The sequence below is a fragment of the Vicia villosa genome, linkage group LG7, assembly GCF_029867415.1.
Source record: "Vicia villosa cultivar HV-30 ecotype Madison, WI linkage group LG7, Vvil1.0, whole genome shotgun sequence".
Lineage (NCBI taxonomy): Eukaryota > Viridiplantae > Streptophyta > Magnoliopsida > Fabales > Fabaceae > Vicia > Vicia villosa.
The window spans coordinates 12,464,861-12,484,655 of NC_081186.1; the positions used below are offsets into that span (position 1 = coordinate 12,464,861).

A 19,795-nucleotide genomic window follows, 5' to 3' on the forward strand; every position below is an offset into this window, starting at 1 on the left:
TGCCATCTAATTTAAGTATGGTTAATTAAGATAAACCATCTATAATATAATTCTTAAAGCATTGCTCCAAATTGAGTGCGTGGTACGGTTCTATTTTCTAATTTAGTAGCATACATTTAGTTTCTACTTTCTAGTATTTCAATTAGGGGTGGTATAACGGCCTCTGGCCCGCCGGGGCAGCCCGCGCACCCGCCAAAAATTGGTGGGTTGGGTTGGGATTTTAGGCTCGACGCTCGCCAAAACCCGCTCCGTCAAAATCCGCCGCCTGCCATACCCGCCCTGCCAAAGCCCGCCGCCCGCCAAAGCCCGCCCCCTCCTCCAAAACTCACTCCTTTTTTTCTTGATCGTTTATTTTATACATTTATTTATAGATATATGTAATTTTTTTAAGTAAATTTGTTAAAAAGTTGTTTTTATAAAAAATTGTTTTAAAAAATAAGTGAAAAGTTTAATTAAAAGGTAAAAAAAACCTATTAATTTATTAAAAAAATATAAATAAAAATAGGCGGGTAAGCCCGCCGCCCGCCAATCCGCCATCTTGGCGGAGTGGGCAGGACTTTTATGCCCATTTTACTTGGCGGGCATGCCCGCCCCGCTCGTTTTTTGGCGGGCATAAGGCGGGGCGGGCGGCCTGTTTTGCCACCCCTAATCTCAACAAAAAAAATGCATCATTCATAAAAATCAAATTTTGTGTTCAAGAAATCAATTTTTGTGAATTAATTGATTAATCCATCTTTAAAAATGTTTGGATGCTTAGAGTACTAAGTAAGCCTTATCTTATTGGGCCTTTGGCCGACACAAAATATCCGACTAATTTGATTGATGAGGCTCTCGAGGAGGAGTTGTCGAATTTGGTGTATTACACTCGTCAAGCTTCTACCATCATGGCTATTCGTGGGGCCAGTCGTTGGGATGTTCTTTTATCCGATCAGTGTCCCAAGGAGAAACGACAACTGGAGAGTGTTCGTAATATAACGCTTCAGCGAGACACGTACCTGCAAGAAGTGCAAAATACCTTTGTTTCTCTTATCAGGGTAGGTGGCGCTTTGAGGGTCTCTAATATTCCCGATTCGTTAGTTGACCAGGTAAAACTCTGGGCGAGGGAAGTAGCAAAGAAGTATATACTCGTGGCCTTCGCTTGGGGCATTTTATCTGCTACAAAGGCATCTCTCTGCTATTCAGGGTGATCTTAAAAACTTACACCTCGATAATGTCTCTCTAGCCCAAAAAACTAGATTAATCATCTATTGTCGATCTCGCACTCGTTTCTGAATCTTTTAAGAACGCTTTATTGCAAATAGAGCATTTTTATTCTTCTCTGTTTATCTCGAAAGAGCAAGTACGAACGGATCAAATAATTAAATATGGAAAAGTAGTTTTGCTTAGAGATTAGATTTGAGATTCTCCTTATTGAAACAGATAATCCAGTACTCCACTCTATTCAGTTTTTGACCCGTTTATTTCGGCTTTAAAAAAGTGGATTTTTTCTTTGTATTTTTGAAAATAGATTTTTCAAAACCGTTTTTTAAAATATTACAAGTTTTTTTATATTCGATTTTTCTAAAATGAAACACTAATTTTGACACCCTATAACATTAACATACATTATTGAAGATCAAAATTTAGTCAAAATCGCAATTTTTTAAAAAAGTTATATTTCAAAAATGATTTTTATGAAAATCTATTTGAAATAGTTTCAAAATTAAGTGATTTTTTGAAATTTTGATATTCAATTTTTTTCCATAAATAGATAAAATACCTAAATCACATTTTAAGAATAACTATTCAAACAAAATTTTTATTTGAAGTTTTTCTAAAAAGTTTATTTGTAAAAGTTTTTTTCACAAAATTATATAATACTATAAAATTTATTTTTTTAAAAAGTCAAAACAAACGGCCATTAGGTTTGAAATTAATCCATGAATGGAGAATATGCATTGCACGTTCTTTTTGTCTTTTTATTTCTATGTAAAGTTTTTCTTTTACATATGAATATGAATACCAAGTTAAAACGTACTACTATAATTCCTTTTAGCTTAAAATGTACAAACAAATTAATATTGAACAACCACGTTTTAGTTAACACCTAGTATCTATCCAGCAACATCCAAACGCAGCATTATATTTATTTATGCCTCAATCAAAAAGCAATTATGTTTATACATATGCCTCTTAGACACATAATGTGAACACATTTACTATAAAAATGGTAGACAAAACAATATTGAAAAAGTGTCAATATTAATACTGTTAACTCACACCGCGACGACCATAATTAATATTAATATATCTGTTTTGACCAAAATTTCAAAATATTTTACACTGCGATATGACTGCAACTGCGACTGTTATTTAAAATCTGTAATTTTTTCTCCTAAATCCAACGTTCGAAGTTACATATCAATCGGACCGTCAAGATTTCTATGCATGTGGGTTGATATTTTGCAATGGAATATAAGTACTTTTTTCACTGTCCTTGAATAAGATCTCATTATTGACTGGTTCTCTCCTCAATCTTTTACCACCTCATTAGGTTAGAAAAAAAAAGAACTGAACATAGACTGGTTAAAAGAAAAGACAGAAAAGGTAAAACATAACCAAAAATGGATAAAAGCAAAGTCAGTTACTCAGTCAGAATAAGTCAAGCTTTAGAAAGTTTCAATTTCATACAAATGTTTTTAACAATTATATATATATTCTCTCTTAGTGTATTTATATATATATACACATAAACTCTTTCACTTTTTCTTATAATCTTCTTCTTTTTCTTGTTGTGGTAGTGTTCATTATTTTGAAGCAATGGGAAGAGCTCCATGCTGTGATAAATCAAAAGTGAAAAGAGGATCATGGTCTCAGGAAGAAGATGTTATCCTGAAAAACTATCTTCATGAACATGGCACAGCTGGTAATTGGATAGCTCTTCCTCAAAAAGCAGGTGATCTCTTAATTCATCATTCTTTTTTATCATCACTTTACTTATTTATTTATTTATTTATTTTGTCTGATAACTAGGGTTTCCAACCTAGCAATATCGACTTCTGCAGACATGATCTCTGTATTTATATTATATTGTTCTTGTTGATGTTGTTATTTTGATGTTGAAGATGATTTTTCATTTTGTTTAATATACGGTTTTATCGTATTAGGTCTAAAGCGTTGTGGAAAAAGTTGTCGGTTAAGATGGTTGAACTATTTGAGGCCTAATATCAAGCTTGGAGGTTTCACTGAGGAAGAAGACAATATCATCTTCAATCTTTATAGCACCATAGGAAGCAGGCAAGTATACTAGTAATTTTTAACCCTAAACTTTAATGATAGAAAGACAATGCAATCCGAGACACGGTCAAATTAGTCGAACTCTGATCAAATTTTGTATGTTTTTCATTTGCATTTTTCATATTAATATTTGCAATCCGAAACCGTGACTAAACATTTTTCAGGTATGTTTTCTTTTAAAACATTGTTGCGTTGGTGTTCTAACCAGAGCAGTCTTAAGTTTTCTGATGTCTGATGTCTTAGGTTAGATGTCTTATGTAAGTTAACTACGATTTAACTGTGACAAAACAAATAAAATTCGTATTTTGTCACAATTTAGTTTTTACAATATTTTATGAAATCTTGTTTAATTGCGATTTAACCATGTTAAATTTTAAACCTTGTCTGATAGTCCGACTTACAGGCTCTCGTGTCCCTGATTCTAAGAGATAGTTACTATGTGAATATGAATATGTATAACTTGTTTTTTTTCTGTCACTAGGTGGTCCCTTATAGCAGCTCAACTAGCAGGAAGAACAGATAACGATGTGAAGAATCATTGGAACACTAAACTTAAGAAAAAGTTTTTGGCACAAAACTCATCCACAAGCAACAATATATACACTTTCAGCAATACTAGTACTACTAGTTCTGACCACTTTTCAAGTACTTTGACTTTTCAACCTCAAGTTGAACAACCCTTTGTCTTTGATCAAAACATGAACACATCTTGTTTTGATTCATATAATGTTATGGATTTGGATCAAACACCAATTGGTATTCCTTTACCAATGACAATGAAATCAGAAGCTTTGTATGCTGGAAGTAGCTTGAGTAGTAGCTGTAGTACTACACCATCCACCATGGAAATTTCAAGTTTTTCAAGTGCACCTTTCTATGAAGTTAAGAACAATCATAGTCAATGGTTTGGGAATGATCATGATGATGCAATTCTTCTTGAGTTTGTTCTTGATGATTTATTGAGCAATGGACCCTCGTCGGGCTAACCAAGGAATTTGATTCTTTGTGGTAAGGAATTCCGCATTCACACCTCCAAGAGATCGGTAGTCATTCAATATTGATAATATTGATCAGATGGTCCACTAAAATACATATTTTAATTTTATTAGTTAAAATACCGTGTTTTAATTAGGATTGTCTGATCTTAATCGAATGACTATCGATATTTCGGGCGCGTATGCGGAGATCCAAAACCCTAACCAAGATTCTCAAAAACTTGAAGAAAAAAATGAATGCCAGAAGAAAAAGTATAGAAACAAAAAGTACTTAAAGTGATAGTAGAGATCATGGTTATGGAATATTGATTAAGCTATTTATAGTATTAGTAATTGAATACTTCTAACTAGTGTTTAAATTTGTGTTTTATGTAGTTGGTTGCATGTGGAGTTATGTATGATTCTAAATTCATGATTTTCAAAGATAATGATAGTTGTAAAATTTAGAACTCTATATATATATGTACATGTCGGTCAAAAGTTTTAGTGTCCTTTTTACATGTTATTTATAGTATATAGTTTGTTTTGTACTATGCTTTTGAGTGTGGTCCACAAATTCAAAGAATGTGATATCAAAGGTCAGAAAAATTTGTTGCTTTGTGTCAGAGGTCATTGAACTAGCATGCTCTTGAGCAATTTTCAATCTCATGTAAAGGGTTTCTTGGTTATAACACAACGAAATATTGGATATTTCTATTATCACATAATGAAAAGTGGTTCAAGAAAGATTTTTGAAAGCTAATTATAACATGAAATTTCATATCAAAGGGCAGATGTGTAAGATAGCCTATCTAGAAAGCATAAATATGAAACCACTCACGGAGTTAAAAAAAACTAAAGACACTCCTAAGAAGGTCAAGTCAACACCAAGTGACAACTCAACCAAGCGGTCACCGTCCTATTTGGAACATGTCGACTAACTTTAGCCAGATTCTCAAAGTTCACAATCCAAAAAAATTATATTAAAGGTGCTCGCAATAGTAAACCATTGTCTTCGCCACCTTTACCAAAAATGATACACATTAAAGATACGCATGTTTTTATGTACAAATACATTAACCAAATTGTAGATGTTAAAGGTGATGGTAATTATGGTTATCTCGGAGTTTCAGCTTGTTAGGTAATGGTGAAGAGAATCATACACTTGTTCGCTGACATCTTATCAAGAAGTTGAAGGCACATAAAGAATCATACATGAAGTTATACGGAAAAAAAACAATGCAATAACATTCACGATGCTCTTATTCACTGTGTAAACGGTGCAACACAGAGGAAAAATGGATGAATTTCTCTGAAATGGGTCATATTATAGCAAGTGCATATAATAGAAAATGTATCAATCTGACAAGATATAGTTTCTCGAAAACATTTTTTTCCTCTTCGAAGTGGTCCACCTTAAATTCCAGCTTGACGCTTTATGTCTATTGGATGGCTTTTAAAATGATGACATTTTATTCAAGTTTATTTAAAACCATAATGTCTTATACCTCAAACATCCTCTCGATGGACATCTCGTTCCACACAAGAAGTTGAAACTTGGCCGGATAATTTTTTGGATAGAATGGAAGAGCTCAGTAAGTTGAGCAATATTGAAAGATAATCAAATCAAGAAAAGTCAAAGATGATTTTTTGATACATTTTAATTTTTATCTTACAATAATTTGTGGATGTAATGTCAGTTTGGTATTTTCATGGATATAATCTGGACACATTTTGTTGTGTTTTAATGTATATCTAATATTACTTATATAAATATTGAGTTCGTGTTTGGATTTGAATTATATGTCATAAGAATTGTCAGTTGGTCTGGTGAAAATCAGGATGAATCTAGATTTCAATATCTGGAGAATCCCTTGGGACAGTTCAATTGTGTCTGCTTTGTTCATGATTAAAAAAGGGGTAAATCCGGATGGACTAATCCTTGGGACAAGGTCTGCTTCGTTCATGATAAAAAATGGTGAATTTGGATTTTAATATATGGAGAAATCTTTAGGGCAGGGCATGCTTTTGCCTGCTTCGTACATGATTAAAAAAAGAATTCAGATTTCAATATCCGGACTAACTCTGAGACAAGATTGTAAGCATTATGTATAATACACTTCATCGTTATGTGACTAAGGGTCCAAAAGAAATGGATGCGACACTTGCGAAATCGACTAAGGATATTATAAAGATGGTGAAATGTCCTAAACCACTTGTGGGTGAATCTGAATTTCAATATCCCAACAAATCTTAATATTGTATTAGGTGTGTATTGTGTGTATATGGTAAGGTGAATCCATATTTTAATATTCAGACACACCTATAAGATGACAAAGGGTAACTTCATGTAGTTCTGAGATTGAATTTTTAGTCTTGTGATGCGCCCGAATTTCAAATTTCGAACAGTGGTAGAAATGGATATTTTTAAATTTCCACCAGAGTTGGTGAATAATGTATGGAGTTCAATGAACAATCCTTTTTTTTTTCTTCATTAATGTTTTATCTCATTAGATTTTATTTAGTAAAATTTTAATGAGGTCAAAGGGAACTTTGAATTTTGGCCTTTTTTATATTGTTTTTATTTTATTTGTATTAATATTTTTTCTCACCACTATTATCTAGCTCACTAAATTGTCTAATCTGATTCGATGATTAATTATGATTAAGTGATTTCAACCCCCTTTCAATGAGAGTTGCAGGAGCACTTTATGTTCTCTTATACATTATATTTTTTCTATTTTGTTCTTATAAAAAAATTCTTTGACCACTCAATCCCATTTAAATTGCAATTAATTTTCCACAGACACAAAGTTAAAATACAAACTGTGTGCCTGATCTTAATCTAACAGTCAAGATCCATTATTGACTAAGTAATTGAATATTTTTCCATGCAGCATATCATACATCTGTTATTGACAATGACAACAAACTTTATCAAACACATGATAAAAGAATTTGACCCTTTCTTCAATTTTATACAAATATACTTTCATAAAGATTCTATCAATTTTTCTCACCAACTTTTGATTTCTTCACTTTAATATTATAAAAGCATAATTGTACAAGATCAATAAGAGAAAATTATACAACCTAAAATAAGGCAAAACAATGCTATATGTAGGAACCTATACTGTCTTTTATCTTATGGTTTTGTCTTCTGTATAATCTTGATTCAATATAATTAAAATTCATTAAAATTTACAAATTGAAATGAATGCTTCTTAGTGTTTCAATATACAATATTATCTTTGACGTAGAACTGACCCTCGAACCAGACTAAACCGGTGGTGATAAAAAAAAAAATATATACAATATTACCTTGGGAAAGGATGTGTCATAGATTCACTCTCCATGGAATTAAAAGCATCAGATGAAGTATAATATTCACTGTAAATATGTCTTGATGGCTCAGATATTTCCCTATCACTAGGAAACTCCATTTTAACACACTGTTTAAGCTCAGATAACACAACACTCATTGTTGGTCTTTGAATTGAGGTTGATGCAGTGCAAGAAAGTGCTAATCCTAAAATTTTCCAGCATGAATCTTCATCAAATTTTCCTTGGAGTCTTGGATCTATAATATTGCTTAAATCACTTTTTTCAGCAAGATGTGGTCTTACAAACTCAAGTATGTGAATTGATGGCTTTCCTTTGATCACTGCAGGGAGACCTGTGATTAATTCCAATAGTACAATTCCATAGCTATAGATGTCACTTTTTTCATTCAAGTTCCCTAGTTTGTAGTACCTGTATAAATCACAATGTAGTTAATTTCAATTAACTGATCCATGATAAGATCATAAAACTTTATTTGTATATGGTTATCATGTGCTAGAAAATGCAACTTATGAATATGTGCTTAATTAAGGGATTTAGAATAGTTTATGCAATAAGTGGTCAATTCAAATGCATCCTCTAAATATCACACATCTAAACAAAGGTGTGTCTGGTTTCCGACACGTATCAGTGTCCAACACTGACATAACATCAACACATGTGATTACATTCAATTTATTATGTATGTATGTGGCTTAATCTTTGCAGGGATTAAATCAAATCTCAAAGCATATTTTAACGTGACTTAAAGAAGCTACAAATTGTAGCTTTCCTTTTATGCACGTTTAAAGCAGCTTTCAGCGTGGAAACAAACATTGCCTCATTTTTTCAAATTAATATTTTTGCAACGTGTTAGTGTTTGAATCGTGTCTGGTGTATGTGTTAGTGTTTCATAGATGTTGACCGAACATAATGTAAAAGAATCAGCTAGATGAGGACTTACTCTGGATCAAGGTACCCCATTGTTCCCATGATTGTAGATTTTTCATTTTTATCATCAACATGAATAATTGCAGTTTCTGAATTTCCATTATCACTATTCTTAAACACCTTAGAGAGTCCAAAATCTGCTATCTTAGCTTCTAAATCTTCACTTAGAAGAATGTTAGCCGATTTTACATCTCTGTGTATTATAGGTGGCTTGCATCCATGGTGTAGATAATCCAATCCTTCAATCCAAAACACATCATTCATCAAAACATCACTAAAAATTATAAAAGAATATAGTTGCACAAATAGGGAAGGTATACTAACCCTCTGCAGCATCAATTGCTATTTGAATTCGCCTTTCCCAACTCAAGCAATGTGAACTTTTTTCTGCAATCATGATAAACAAATCACATTGAAACATGCTATCATTCATCAACTATTAAGTACAATATGGAGCAATGAAGGTTTTATATACCTGAGAGATTTTCTTTTAGGTTGCCATTAGCCAAGTACTCGTATATGAGTGCCATCTTGTCGCCTTCATCACAATAGCCAATGAAGGATACCAAATTTTTGTGATGAACAGTCATCAAAAGTTCAGCCTGCAAACCATTGTTATCTTTGAATCAATTTGGTTTAAATTTGTATTGAATCAAGATACAACTTACTTGTATTGTAAGATACTGATAACCATGCATGGTACTAATTAGTAATTACTTACCTCGGTTTGAAATTCCTTCGGGCCCTGAGCTGAAGACGCAGAAAGCATTTTGACTGCAACTTTATTGCCATCTTTCATCTGACCACTATAAACACTTCCAAATCCTCCCCTCCCAATGACCAATTCAAAGTTTCTGGTGATGGACAATACCTCAGCATAAGTGTATTGTAACTTCTTCGATACTACAGTTCCTACACTTTTGTTGATCATACGCATCTCATCCTCTAAATTAAAAACAAATACAAAGAGTTAAAGCATGTTTATATGGTTACGCGCTGACAAAAATTAATTTTTAACGAATTGATTCTGTAAAATAAAATTGAAAAACAACTGATTCTGCAAAATTGATTATGACAATAAGTAAATTGAATGTTGATTGGTTTATGTGTGCATACATTCATCTAAATGTGATTTCAACAATAAATTTAAGACTAAAAATCAATTGTAAATTCAAAATCTTCAAATTATAGTTTCAAGTTAGAATATCCAAATTTTATGTAAAATCTAAAGTATTGAATATCATATGGAAGGAGTTACAAATTAGTAAAGCAGGACTTACCTGATTTTTCATTTCTTCTTCTAAGCTTCCAATAGAGAATAGCAATCACTAACAGAACTAAAACTGATATAACTGGTGCAACAATGGGAGCAATTACCTTCTTTTTCTTACTTGAACCAGAGAGATTTTTATCATCCACCCTATAAAAATGTTAAAAACAAGATTTTCTAGTCATAATTATACATAAAGGTGTTTGATAACACTTCTGCACATGTTTCGTACTTGCACTAAGCATATTGCTAGAACAGCAACCGGAACATATCCGACACGTATTGATAAATTATGAGTCATATCCGACAGATACAACGAACGTCTATTACAGAAATGTATACCTCAAAGTAAGTAATCCCTTCTTTGATCTTTCTAGGAGAGTGGTAGAAACAAAACCTGAAAGTTGGTTGCCCCTTAAATTCCTACAAATAATTCGAGTTTTCTTGCGTCAGCCATTAACAATTTTGCACCAATTAATATAATTTGAGACCATCATAAAAAAGACTTACAAATATTTAAGGGATTTCAATTCTTCCAAAAACTGAGGTATTGATCCGGTTAAGCTATTGTTATCTAAATCCCTGAATCAAAATAATGTAGTTCATTTGATATCAATATAGGATGAAGAAAAAAATCTTACTAACAACGGATAAATATTCCATATAAACTCAAAATTTTCTATATGTATTGTGTGCTCACAAAGATTCCAAGAAAGTCAAATTGGAAATGGCAGGAGTTATGCTTCCACTCAGACTGCTTCTGCTTAGATTCCTATAAAAAGAAAACATTTTTCGTATAAATTGAATATCTTAATGTGAAGGAGGGATGAAAAGAATGAAAAGGATATGTAGATCACTCACAGTGATATAATTCTTGGAGAAAGTGAAGTGCTGTAGTTGCATTTTAAGCCTTCCCAAGTGTAGTTCTTTGGTTCACATGGATCACCAAACCAATCTCTTTGAACTCTATAACTTTCTTTTACACTCTTTATAGCTTCAACTGTGATTAAATATGACCAAATTCACTTAAAGGTGTAACATAATCATTCAAACTGAAACATATGTGAGTAATACAATGTTTGGTAACATTATATTATACGCAGACACGGACACAGACATAGACACAAGATAATACGGCATTATACACAGACACCGATTATAATTTTTAAAATGGTATTAACCGAAGGTAACCATATGTGCTGTGTCTGTATCACTAGGGGTGAAAAAACGGGCTCTACCCACTGGGCATGCCCGTTTTGCCCGCACATTTTCATGGGACAAACTAAGGTTTTAGACCTGCATCCTCTAACGCGTCCCCCCGCCCTTATTCTTTTACGGTGCGGACCAAGATTTTAGGCCCGCACCCTCAGCTATGTCCGCCCCACCCGCCCCTTCTTTTGGGCTTTTGCGGGATGGGCTTAAACGGGACGGGGATGTCTGTTTGCCACCCCTAGGTACCACACACCAAACACGCCATCAATCGGAAGAGTCATTGCTACAATTTGTCGAAGATTAAATTTGCACATGAAATTTAAGCGAAGAAAACATCTCATACCATCTTCTTCAATTGTTGGAAGTGCATCTGATTGTCTAACTACATAAATCTCCACTGCATTAAGAATAGGTGGAAGCGTCGAATCTTCGGTTTTCTGTATCGAAATTCTATGTTCATTTGCGACCAACGACTTTGAATTAGAAAGAGAGGTTGCTTGCCAGTATTTGGGTACTACTGATGTATTCAAAGGAGAACCATTCCAAGAAACACTGAATTTTCTCAGTTGAGTTCTCTGAAGTCTCTCCACTTCAGCAAAGTACAAGTAGACATAAAACATCGTATTTGGATCATTTGAAGTCCAAGAAAACTCCAAAGAATCATTCTCATTCTTCGGTGTAGAACAGGTTCTCATAACTTCAGATGGTACTCTATATCCCTCTCCATTAACATCAATTTCTCCAGAACTGTTAAGAGATTTCCATGAAGAGGAACCAAAAGGAAACCAAATTCTATCATAAACATCATCTTCATATCTACCACTTCCATTGATTGAACCAATATCCCATCTTTTGAAAAGCAAAAGTGAAGCAGAATCTCCAAACTCAGTGTTGTAAATAGGAGTACTAATCGGTCTAAGTTCCAACCCTGAGATAAACGGAATTCCCTTTCCTTTATTCACAAGACAAACGTCTATTTCTTCAGATTGTGCCCTGCTGATTATTTCCAATGTAACTTGTTCTGAAGCATTCTTAAATGTCACCGATGACCAGAAATTTACATCAACATAGAGATCAAATTCGGGTAATTTTTTTTTGCTGTCGTAGTTTCCATACAAGAAAGTAGCTCTTATTAAATATAAACTTCCTTTTCTTCCTGTGATTTGGTAACAGTTTCGGTTTCCTTGAGGAAAACTTCTGAGATCTGAGAGTGGTAATGGTAGAGTTGGATTGGCTGGATATGCATACTGAGAAGAAATGTTTCCGTTAACTCCTGTTTGTATGTATGATCCATCTGAACTGTATTTTATTTTTGTATCATCATCTGTGTATAAATTCTCTGAACTTCCACAATCAATGCTTATGAAACCTAAAACAGAAACATAAAAGTAGATTCAGAAACACAAACATGACACACACACACTAACATGTTGACTCCAGCAATAACTTGAAAAATGAAAATGATTGAATGTAACGACGTGTGTCTGTATCATGCTAGCGTCGAATACAAACACGTTGTTCGACACACCAGACACATGTCAACTACCAGATACTACATGATAAGATTTGTTATAGAAGCTAATGAATGATGCTGCTAACCTGTTTGTTGTTGTGCCTGAACTAAAACTGTAACAGCAAAAAACAAAACCAGAAACAGAAAGAAACCAAATGAATTTGCCATAATTGTACTAAGAATAGCATGAGCTTTGTGAGATTCTATAATAATGTTACAAATTTGATATGCAAGTTGGAAACATTATTCTTTGTTTGAAGAAACTACCTAGTTGATTCATGAAAAACAAAAGGTCCGAAACAAGATCACGTTTTGATGGCTTTGACAAAAACCATAGCTACCAAACACATCAAGTTGTCGCATTGAAAAATAACACTAGAGAAAGCAATTTGCAATGTCTTAGATATTTAATAATTAATTTGTTAGTTAAAAAATACTAATTGTCTTGGAACTCTTCAATTTGTTAATAGGTGATTCAAAGTTTGATTTTATTAGATTAGGTGTGAAGATAAGGTAAGAAACAGAACACAAAAAAGTTGATTAGTCGATAAATAAAATGATAAAATACTAGCACACCAAAGCCAAGTACTGTTAATTATGATTCTAAATCTTAATAAGCTGATAAATAATACTAGTACAGTATTATGAAAGAGAAGTTAATTAATTACATAATTGATTTATTTTTATAATAATCAAGTGGGTTTGGAATGGTACGGAGAGTTGAAACAATAGCCATTCAATTTTCTTATGTTTTTACATGTGAGTTTGGTGATGAATTATGTCAGCATTTTGACTATTATTATTCATGTATGTTAATTTATTCATGTATGACTAAGTATGTGCATTTGTTTTGTGAAAATCACATTTCAAGTGTCGTAACTGGTTATTGTGTTTTGGTATCCGATTACCATTGTGTTGATTTGTCTTGTTTAGAACAACTATAATCAGATACTACGTTTTAGTAACCGGTTACCACTGTGTTGGGAATTAATTTTAGAATACACGTAACTCAGTTACCAGAAAGTTGTAATCGAGTTATAAGCAAAATTGCACAAGATCAATAAGACAAAATTATACAAGGCAAAGCAATGCTATATGTAGGAACCTACAGTGTCTTTTATTTTATGGTTTAAATCAAATTTACAAAATTGAAATGAATACTTCTTAGTGTCCTCAATATACACTATTACCTTGGGAAAGGATATGTCATAGGCTCATTATCCATGGAATTAAAAACATCAGATGAACTATAAGATTCACTGGATATTTCCCTATCACTAGGAGACTCCATTTTAACACACTGTTTAAGCTTAGATAACACAACACTCATTGTTGGTCTTTGAATTGAGGTTGATGCAGTGCAAGAAACTGCTAATCCTAAAACTTTCCGTCCTGAATCTTCATTAAATTTTCCTTGGAGTCTTGGATCTATAATTTTTCTTAAATCACTTTTTTCAAGATGTGGTCTTACAAACTCGAGTATGTGAATTGATGGCTTTCCTTTAATCACTGCAGGGAGAGCTGTGATTAACTCCAATAGTACAACTCCAAAGCTATAGATGTCACTTTTTTCATTCAAGTTCACTAATTCGTAGTACCTGTATAAATCATAATGTAGCTAATTTCACTTAGGAATACTTAGGAATATTAGTACCTGTATAAGATCGCTAAAAAAGACTAAAACCAAACCGAATATTAGGAATGTTAAAAACTATCAAAAAAACCAAACCATACCGTTAACAACTTATGAATAAGTGCTTAATTAAGGGCTTTAAAATAGTTTATGCAATAACCTTTATATTCAAATACACCTCTAAATATCACACCTATGAATAAAGGCATGTCTGGTGTCCGACGTGTGTCAGTGTCCGGCACCAATACAACATCGACACATGTGATTATGTTCAATTTATTCAGTATATGTTTCATTTAATTTTTTGCAAGGATTAAAACACATCTCAAAACATATTTGACGTGATTTAAAGAAGCTACAAATTGTAGATTTCCTTTTACGCGCATTCAAAGCAACATTCAACGTGGAAACAAACATTGCCTCATTTATTCAAATCATTATTGATGTTAATGTGTCGGTGTCAGTCTCGTGTTCGTTGTCTGTGTTAGAGTTTCATTCATGCTGCCTGACCGGAATATAAAAGAATCAACTAGATGAGGACTTACTCTGGATCAAGGTACCCCATTGTTCCCATGATTGTAGACATTTCATTTTTATCATCAACATAAATAATTGCAGATTCTGAATTTCCATTATCACTATTCTTAAACACCTTAGAGAGTCCAAAATCTGCTATCTTAGCTTCTAAGTTTTCACTTAGAAGAATATTAGCCGATTTTACATCTCTGTGTATTATAGGTGGCTTGCATCCATGGTGCAGATAATCCAATCCTTCAATCCAAAACACAACATTCATCAAAACATCATTAAAAATATTCAAATATAAAAGAATTCAAAAGTGAAAATGTATATCCTATTACTGACCCTCTGCAGCATCGATTGCTATCTGAATTCTCCTTTCCCAACTCAAGCAACTTGAACTTTTTTCTGCAATCATGATAAATAAATCACATAGAAACATGCTATCATTCATCAACTATTAAGTACAATATGGAGCAATGAAGGTTCTCTATACCTGAGAGTTTATCTTTTAGGTTGCCGTTAGCCAAGTACTCATATATGAGGGCCATCTTGTCACCTTCATCACAATAGCCAATGAAGGATACCAAATTTTTGTGATGAACAGTCATCAAAAGTTCAGCCTGCAAACAATTGTTATTTTTGAATTGTTAACCAAATCTTATCATGACTCGTTAGATACATTGTCAATAAAATGTAGAAGTAATTCATTAGAATGAATCGGGATAGATACTGGAGATTTGCATCGGTTCGGTTTAAATTTTTATTGAATCGAGATACACCTTACATGTTTTGTAAGAAACTGATAACCATGCATGGTACTAATTATTTACCTCAGTTTGAAATTCCTTTGGGCCCTGAGCTGAAGACGCGGAAAGCATCTTAACTGCAACTTTATGGCCATCTTTCATCTGACCACTATAAACACTTCCAAATCCTCCCCTCCCAATGACCAATTGAAAGTTGCTGGTGATGGCCAACACCTCAGCATAAGTGTATTGTAACTTCTTTGATACTACAGTTCCTACACTTTTGTTGAGCATATTCGTCTCCTCCTCTAAATTAAAAAACAAATACAATGGTTTTAAGCATGTCTACATGGTTCCTTTGTGACAAAAGTAAATTTTTAACAAATTTATTCTGTAAAATAAAATTAAAAAACAACTGATTCTCTAAAATTAATTCTGGTTATAAATATATTCAATGTTAAGTGATTTATGTTTGAAACATTCGTATTCATGTAAAAGTGGATCAAACAATAAATTTAAGACTGAAAATCAATAGTATAGTCAAAATCTTCAAATTAGTAAAGCAGGACTTACCTGATTGTTCATTTCTTCTTCTAATCTTCCTATAGAGAATGGCAATGACTGACAGAACTATAACTGATGATATTGATGCAACAATGGGAGCAATTACCTTCTTTTTATTACTTGAACCAGAGAAATTTTTATCATCCACCCTATAAAAGTGTTAAAAACAAGATTTTCTGGTCATAATTACACATAAATATGTTTGATAACACTTCTACGTGTGTTTCATATTTGCACTTCTACACATGATTCTGGCTAAAAATTGATTCTGCAAAATTAATTTTGGCTTCCTTTTCCATGATTCTAGTTCTAGACAAATAAAACTAACTTCACTTGCACTAAGCAAATTGTTAGAACAACAACCCTATTCAAAAACAAAATAATACAAAAAACACAAACAGAGAACATAGAATATTTGATCACCGAATTCGGCCAATTGGGTCTATGTTTTTTACTACAGAGCGACTATAATATCTCTTTATTAATCAAGTTTAGGGTTCGGAGAGAACAACTTGTGATTAAATATAACTATCCAGTTTACAAGATTAATCCACTACTCATTAAATTATGAGTCATATCCAACACACACAACAGTAGTCTATTACAGAAATGTATACCTCAAAGTAAGTAATCCCTTCTTTGATCTTTCTAGGAGAGTGGTAGAAACAAAACCTGAAAGTTGGTTGCCCCTTAAATTCCTACAAATAATTTGAGTTTTCTTCCATCAGCCATTAACTATTTAGCAATCAATTAATAAAATTTGAGACCATCATAAAAAAGACTTACAAATATTTAAGGAATCTCAATTCCTCCAAAAACCGAGGCATTGGTCCAGATAAGCTATTGTTTGATAAATCCCTGAATCAAAATAATGTAGTTTATATGATATCAATATAAGATGAAGAAAAAAACTTTACTAACAACAGATAAATATTCCATATGTTTAGAGCTTAATAAAAATATTTGTACTCAAAATTCTCTAGATGTGTACTCACAATGATTCTAAGAAAGTCAAATTGGAAATGGCAGGGGCTATGATTCCACTCAGACTGCTTCTGCTCAGATTCCTATAAAAAGAAAATATTTTCGTATAAACTGAATATCATAATGTAAAGGAGGGATGAAAAGAATGAAAAGGATATGTAGATCACTCACAGTGATATAATTCTTGGAGGAAGTGAAGTGTTGTAGTTGCATTTTAAGCCTTCCCAAGTGTAGTTCTTTGGTTCACATGGATCAGCAACCCAATCTCTTTGAACTCTATAACATTCTTTTACACTCCTTATAGCTTCAACTGTGATTAAATAAGACCAAATTCACTTAAAGGTGTAACATAATCATTCAAACTGAAAACATTTGCGAGCAATACAATGTTTGGTAAGATTGCACCAAAGGCACTGACACAAACACAGACACGAGATACAACATTATACGCAAACGCCGATAATAATTTTTGAAATGGAATTGACCGAAGATAACCATATGTCTGTGTCTCTACCATGCACCACACACATCATCAATCTAAAGTGTCGGTGCTACAATTTGTACATGAAATTTTAGCGAAGAAAACATGTCATACCATCTTGTTCAAATGTTGGAAGTGCATCCAATTGTCTAACTACATAAATCTCCACTGCATTAAGAATAGGGGGAAGCGTCGAATCTTCGGTTTTCTGTATCGAAATTCGATGTTCTTGTGCGACCAATGACTTTGAATTAAAAAGAGTGGTTGCTTGCCCGTATTTTGGTACTAGTGATGTATTGAAAGGAGAACCATTCCAAGAAACACTGAATTTTCTCAGTTGAGATCCCTGAAGTATCTCCACTTCAGTAAAGTAAAGGTAGACATAAAATTTCGTATTTGGATCATCTGAAGTCCAAGAAAACTCCAAAGAATCATTCTCATTCTTCGGTGTAGAACAGGTTCTCATAACTTCAGATGGTACTCTATATCCATCTCCATTAACATCAATATCTACAGAACTGTTGAGAGATTTCCATGAAGAGGAACTAAAAGGAAACCAAATTCTATCATAAACATCATCTTCATATCTACCACTTCCATTGATTGAACCAATATCCCATCTTTTGAAAAGCAAAAGTGAAGCAGAATCTCCAAACTCAGTGTTGTAAATAGGAGTACTAATCGGTCTAAGTTCCAACCCTGAGATAAACGGAACTCCCTTTCCTGTATTCAAAAGACAAACATTTGTTTCTTCAGATTGTGCCGTGCTGATTATTTCCAATGTAACTTGTTCTGAAGCATTCTTGAATTTCACTGATGACCAGAAATTTACATCAACATAGAGATCAAATTCGGGTAATTTGTTTTCCCCGTCGTAGTTTCCATACAAGAAAGAAGCTCTTATTAAATATAAACTTCCTTTTCTTCCTGTGGTTAATCGGTAACAGTTTTGGTCTCCTTGAGGAAAACTTCTGAGATTTGAGAATGGTAATGGTAGAGTTGGATTGTTTGGATATGCATATTCAGAAGAAATGTTTCTGTTAACACCTGTTTGTATGTATGATCCTTCTGAACTGTACTTTGTTTTTGTTACATCATCTATGTTTAAATTCTCTGAACCGCCACAATCAATGCTTATGAAACCTAAAACAGACACAAATAGATTCAGAAATCAAAATTATTGAATGTAAATAACCACATGTAAATCACATATAAAGCATTGACACAGACATAGACATAAATACAAACATGAAACGGACACTAACAAGTCAACATCAGTAATAATTTAAAAAATGGAAAATGATCGAATGTAACAACGTGTCTGTGTCGCGCTACTGTCGAATAGAGACACGTTGTTAAACATTCGAGACGCACATTCAATTTGAAGTGGCATACTACATGATAAGATTTGTTATAGAAGCTAATGAATGATGCTGCTAACCTGTTTGTTGTTGTGCTTGAACCAAAACTGTAACACCAAAAAACAAAACCAGAAACAAAAAGAAACCAAATGAATTAGCCATAGTTACAAATTGACTTGAAAAATTACAAACACATCAAATTGTTGCATGGAAAAATAACACTATGGAAAGCAATGTGCAATGTCTATGGATTCAAGAGCAGTGTTATTTATTAGGAAACAATTTGACAAAGAAAGAAAAGATTGTATACATGTTATTATTTTAGAGGATAATTTTTAATTTCTTATAAATTTCATTTCACTTTTAATATGAATCATGAAAATAGTAGTGATAATAAATTATTGAAATTTATTCTTGCCTTTTTTGTTTCACTTTTTTCTTTCAAATAAATATTTTCCTATACACATACACGTGTATACACTTAGGTTATGAATTATGGATAAATTGCTCCTTTATGTGCCAACCAATTAAAGAAAGACACGTGCATTCCACTAATCATGCAATATGTTTTTATGTTTTTAATTAAAGATTAATGCAATTTTTTCTTTCCCCTTTAATTAGTTTTAGTTAATTTTCTTTCATCTTTTTCAATAAATTTATTTGACATCATATCTTGTTCTATATTTAAACATAGTTAAATCATTATTTTTCATATCATATTACTGATTTATTTAAATAATAAAATATATTTTTTACAAATTATATCGAATAAAACTAGGATTTACTACAATAGTTTTATAGAATTGATCAGCTAATATGAAATCATTTTATTGTTCATACTAAAATTGAATTTAAATCTTCATATATTGTATAATAATTCCAATTTGGCCCAACCCTTGTTTAATGTACATTACTGGTATTTTTTTAACAAAATTGTTTGAATATGAAAAAAATTTAAACTATAAAAAAAATTAATCTCCAAAATAA

The 19,795-nt window shown here is 32.6% G+C and overlaps 3 protein-coding genes across 5 annotated transcripts; 1 reads left to right on the forward strand and 2 right to left on the reverse strand.

The window, feature by feature from the left end:
• The first annotated feature begins 2,762 nt into the window (after positions 1-2,762).
• Positions 2,763-4,262, forward strand: LOC131618668 (transcription factor RAX2-like). The gene is made up of 3 exons (XM_058889842.1): positions 2,763-2,935; positions 3,147-3,276; positions 3,758-4,262. The coding sequence occupies exons 1-3, from the start codon at positions 2,800-2,802 to the stop codon at positions 4,260-4,262; spliced, it is 771 nt and encodes a 256-aa protein (XP_058745825.1). The 5' UTR covers positions 2,763-2,799.
• Positions 4,263-6,539: 2,277 nt separating this feature from the next.
• Positions 6,540-12,987, reverse strand: LOC131620319 (probable LRR receptor-like serine/threonine-protein kinase At4g29180). 3 transcript variants are annotated; one of them, XM_058891357.1, is made up of 13 exons: positions 12,785-12,987; positions 12,604-12,630; positions 11,348-12,373; positions 10,654-10,792; positions 10,493-10,564; positions 10,303-10,374; positions 10,135-10,215; positions 9,803-9,942; positions 9,244-9,467; positions 8,998-9,124; positions 8,847-8,909; positions 8,536-8,761; positions 6,540-8,003 (listed from the first exon to the last, which is right to left on the reverse strand). In XM_058891357.1, the coding sequence occupies exons 1-13, from the start codon at positions 12,795-12,797 to the stop codon at positions 7,568-7,570; spliced, it is 2,646 nt and encodes an 881-aa protein (XP_058747340.1). In that variant the 5' UTR covers positions 12,798-12,987; the 3' UTR covers positions 6,540-7,567. The 3 variants fall into 3 exon arrangements, with proteins under 3 accessions (XP_058747340.1, XP_058747341.1, XP_058747339.1); XM_058891358.1 differs by lacking the exon at positions 12,604-12,630; XM_058891356.1 differs by having other exon boundaries at positions 6,541-8,003; positions 12,604-12,987.
• Positions 12,988-13,613: 626 nt separating this feature from the next.
• On the reverse strand, positions 13,614-19,081 carry LOC131616957 (probable LRR receptor-like serine/threonine-protein kinase At4g29180). The gene is made up of 12 exons (XM_058888375.1): positions 18,889-19,081; positions 17,562-18,590; positions 17,138-17,276; positions 16,978-17,049; positions 16,769-16,840; positions 16,600-16,680; positions 15,992-16,131; positions 15,503-15,726; positions 15,166-15,292; positions 15,015-15,077; positions 14,696-14,921; positions 13,614-14,115 (listed from the first exon to the last, which is right to left on the reverse strand). The coding sequence occupies exons 1-12, from the start codon at positions 18,968-18,970 to the stop codon at positions 13,704-13,706; spliced, it is 2,667 nt and encodes an 888-aa protein (XP_058744358.1). The 5' UTR covers positions 18,971-19,081; the 3' UTR covers positions 13,614-13,703.
• Between the last annotated feature and the right edge of the window lie 714 nt (positions 19,082-19,795).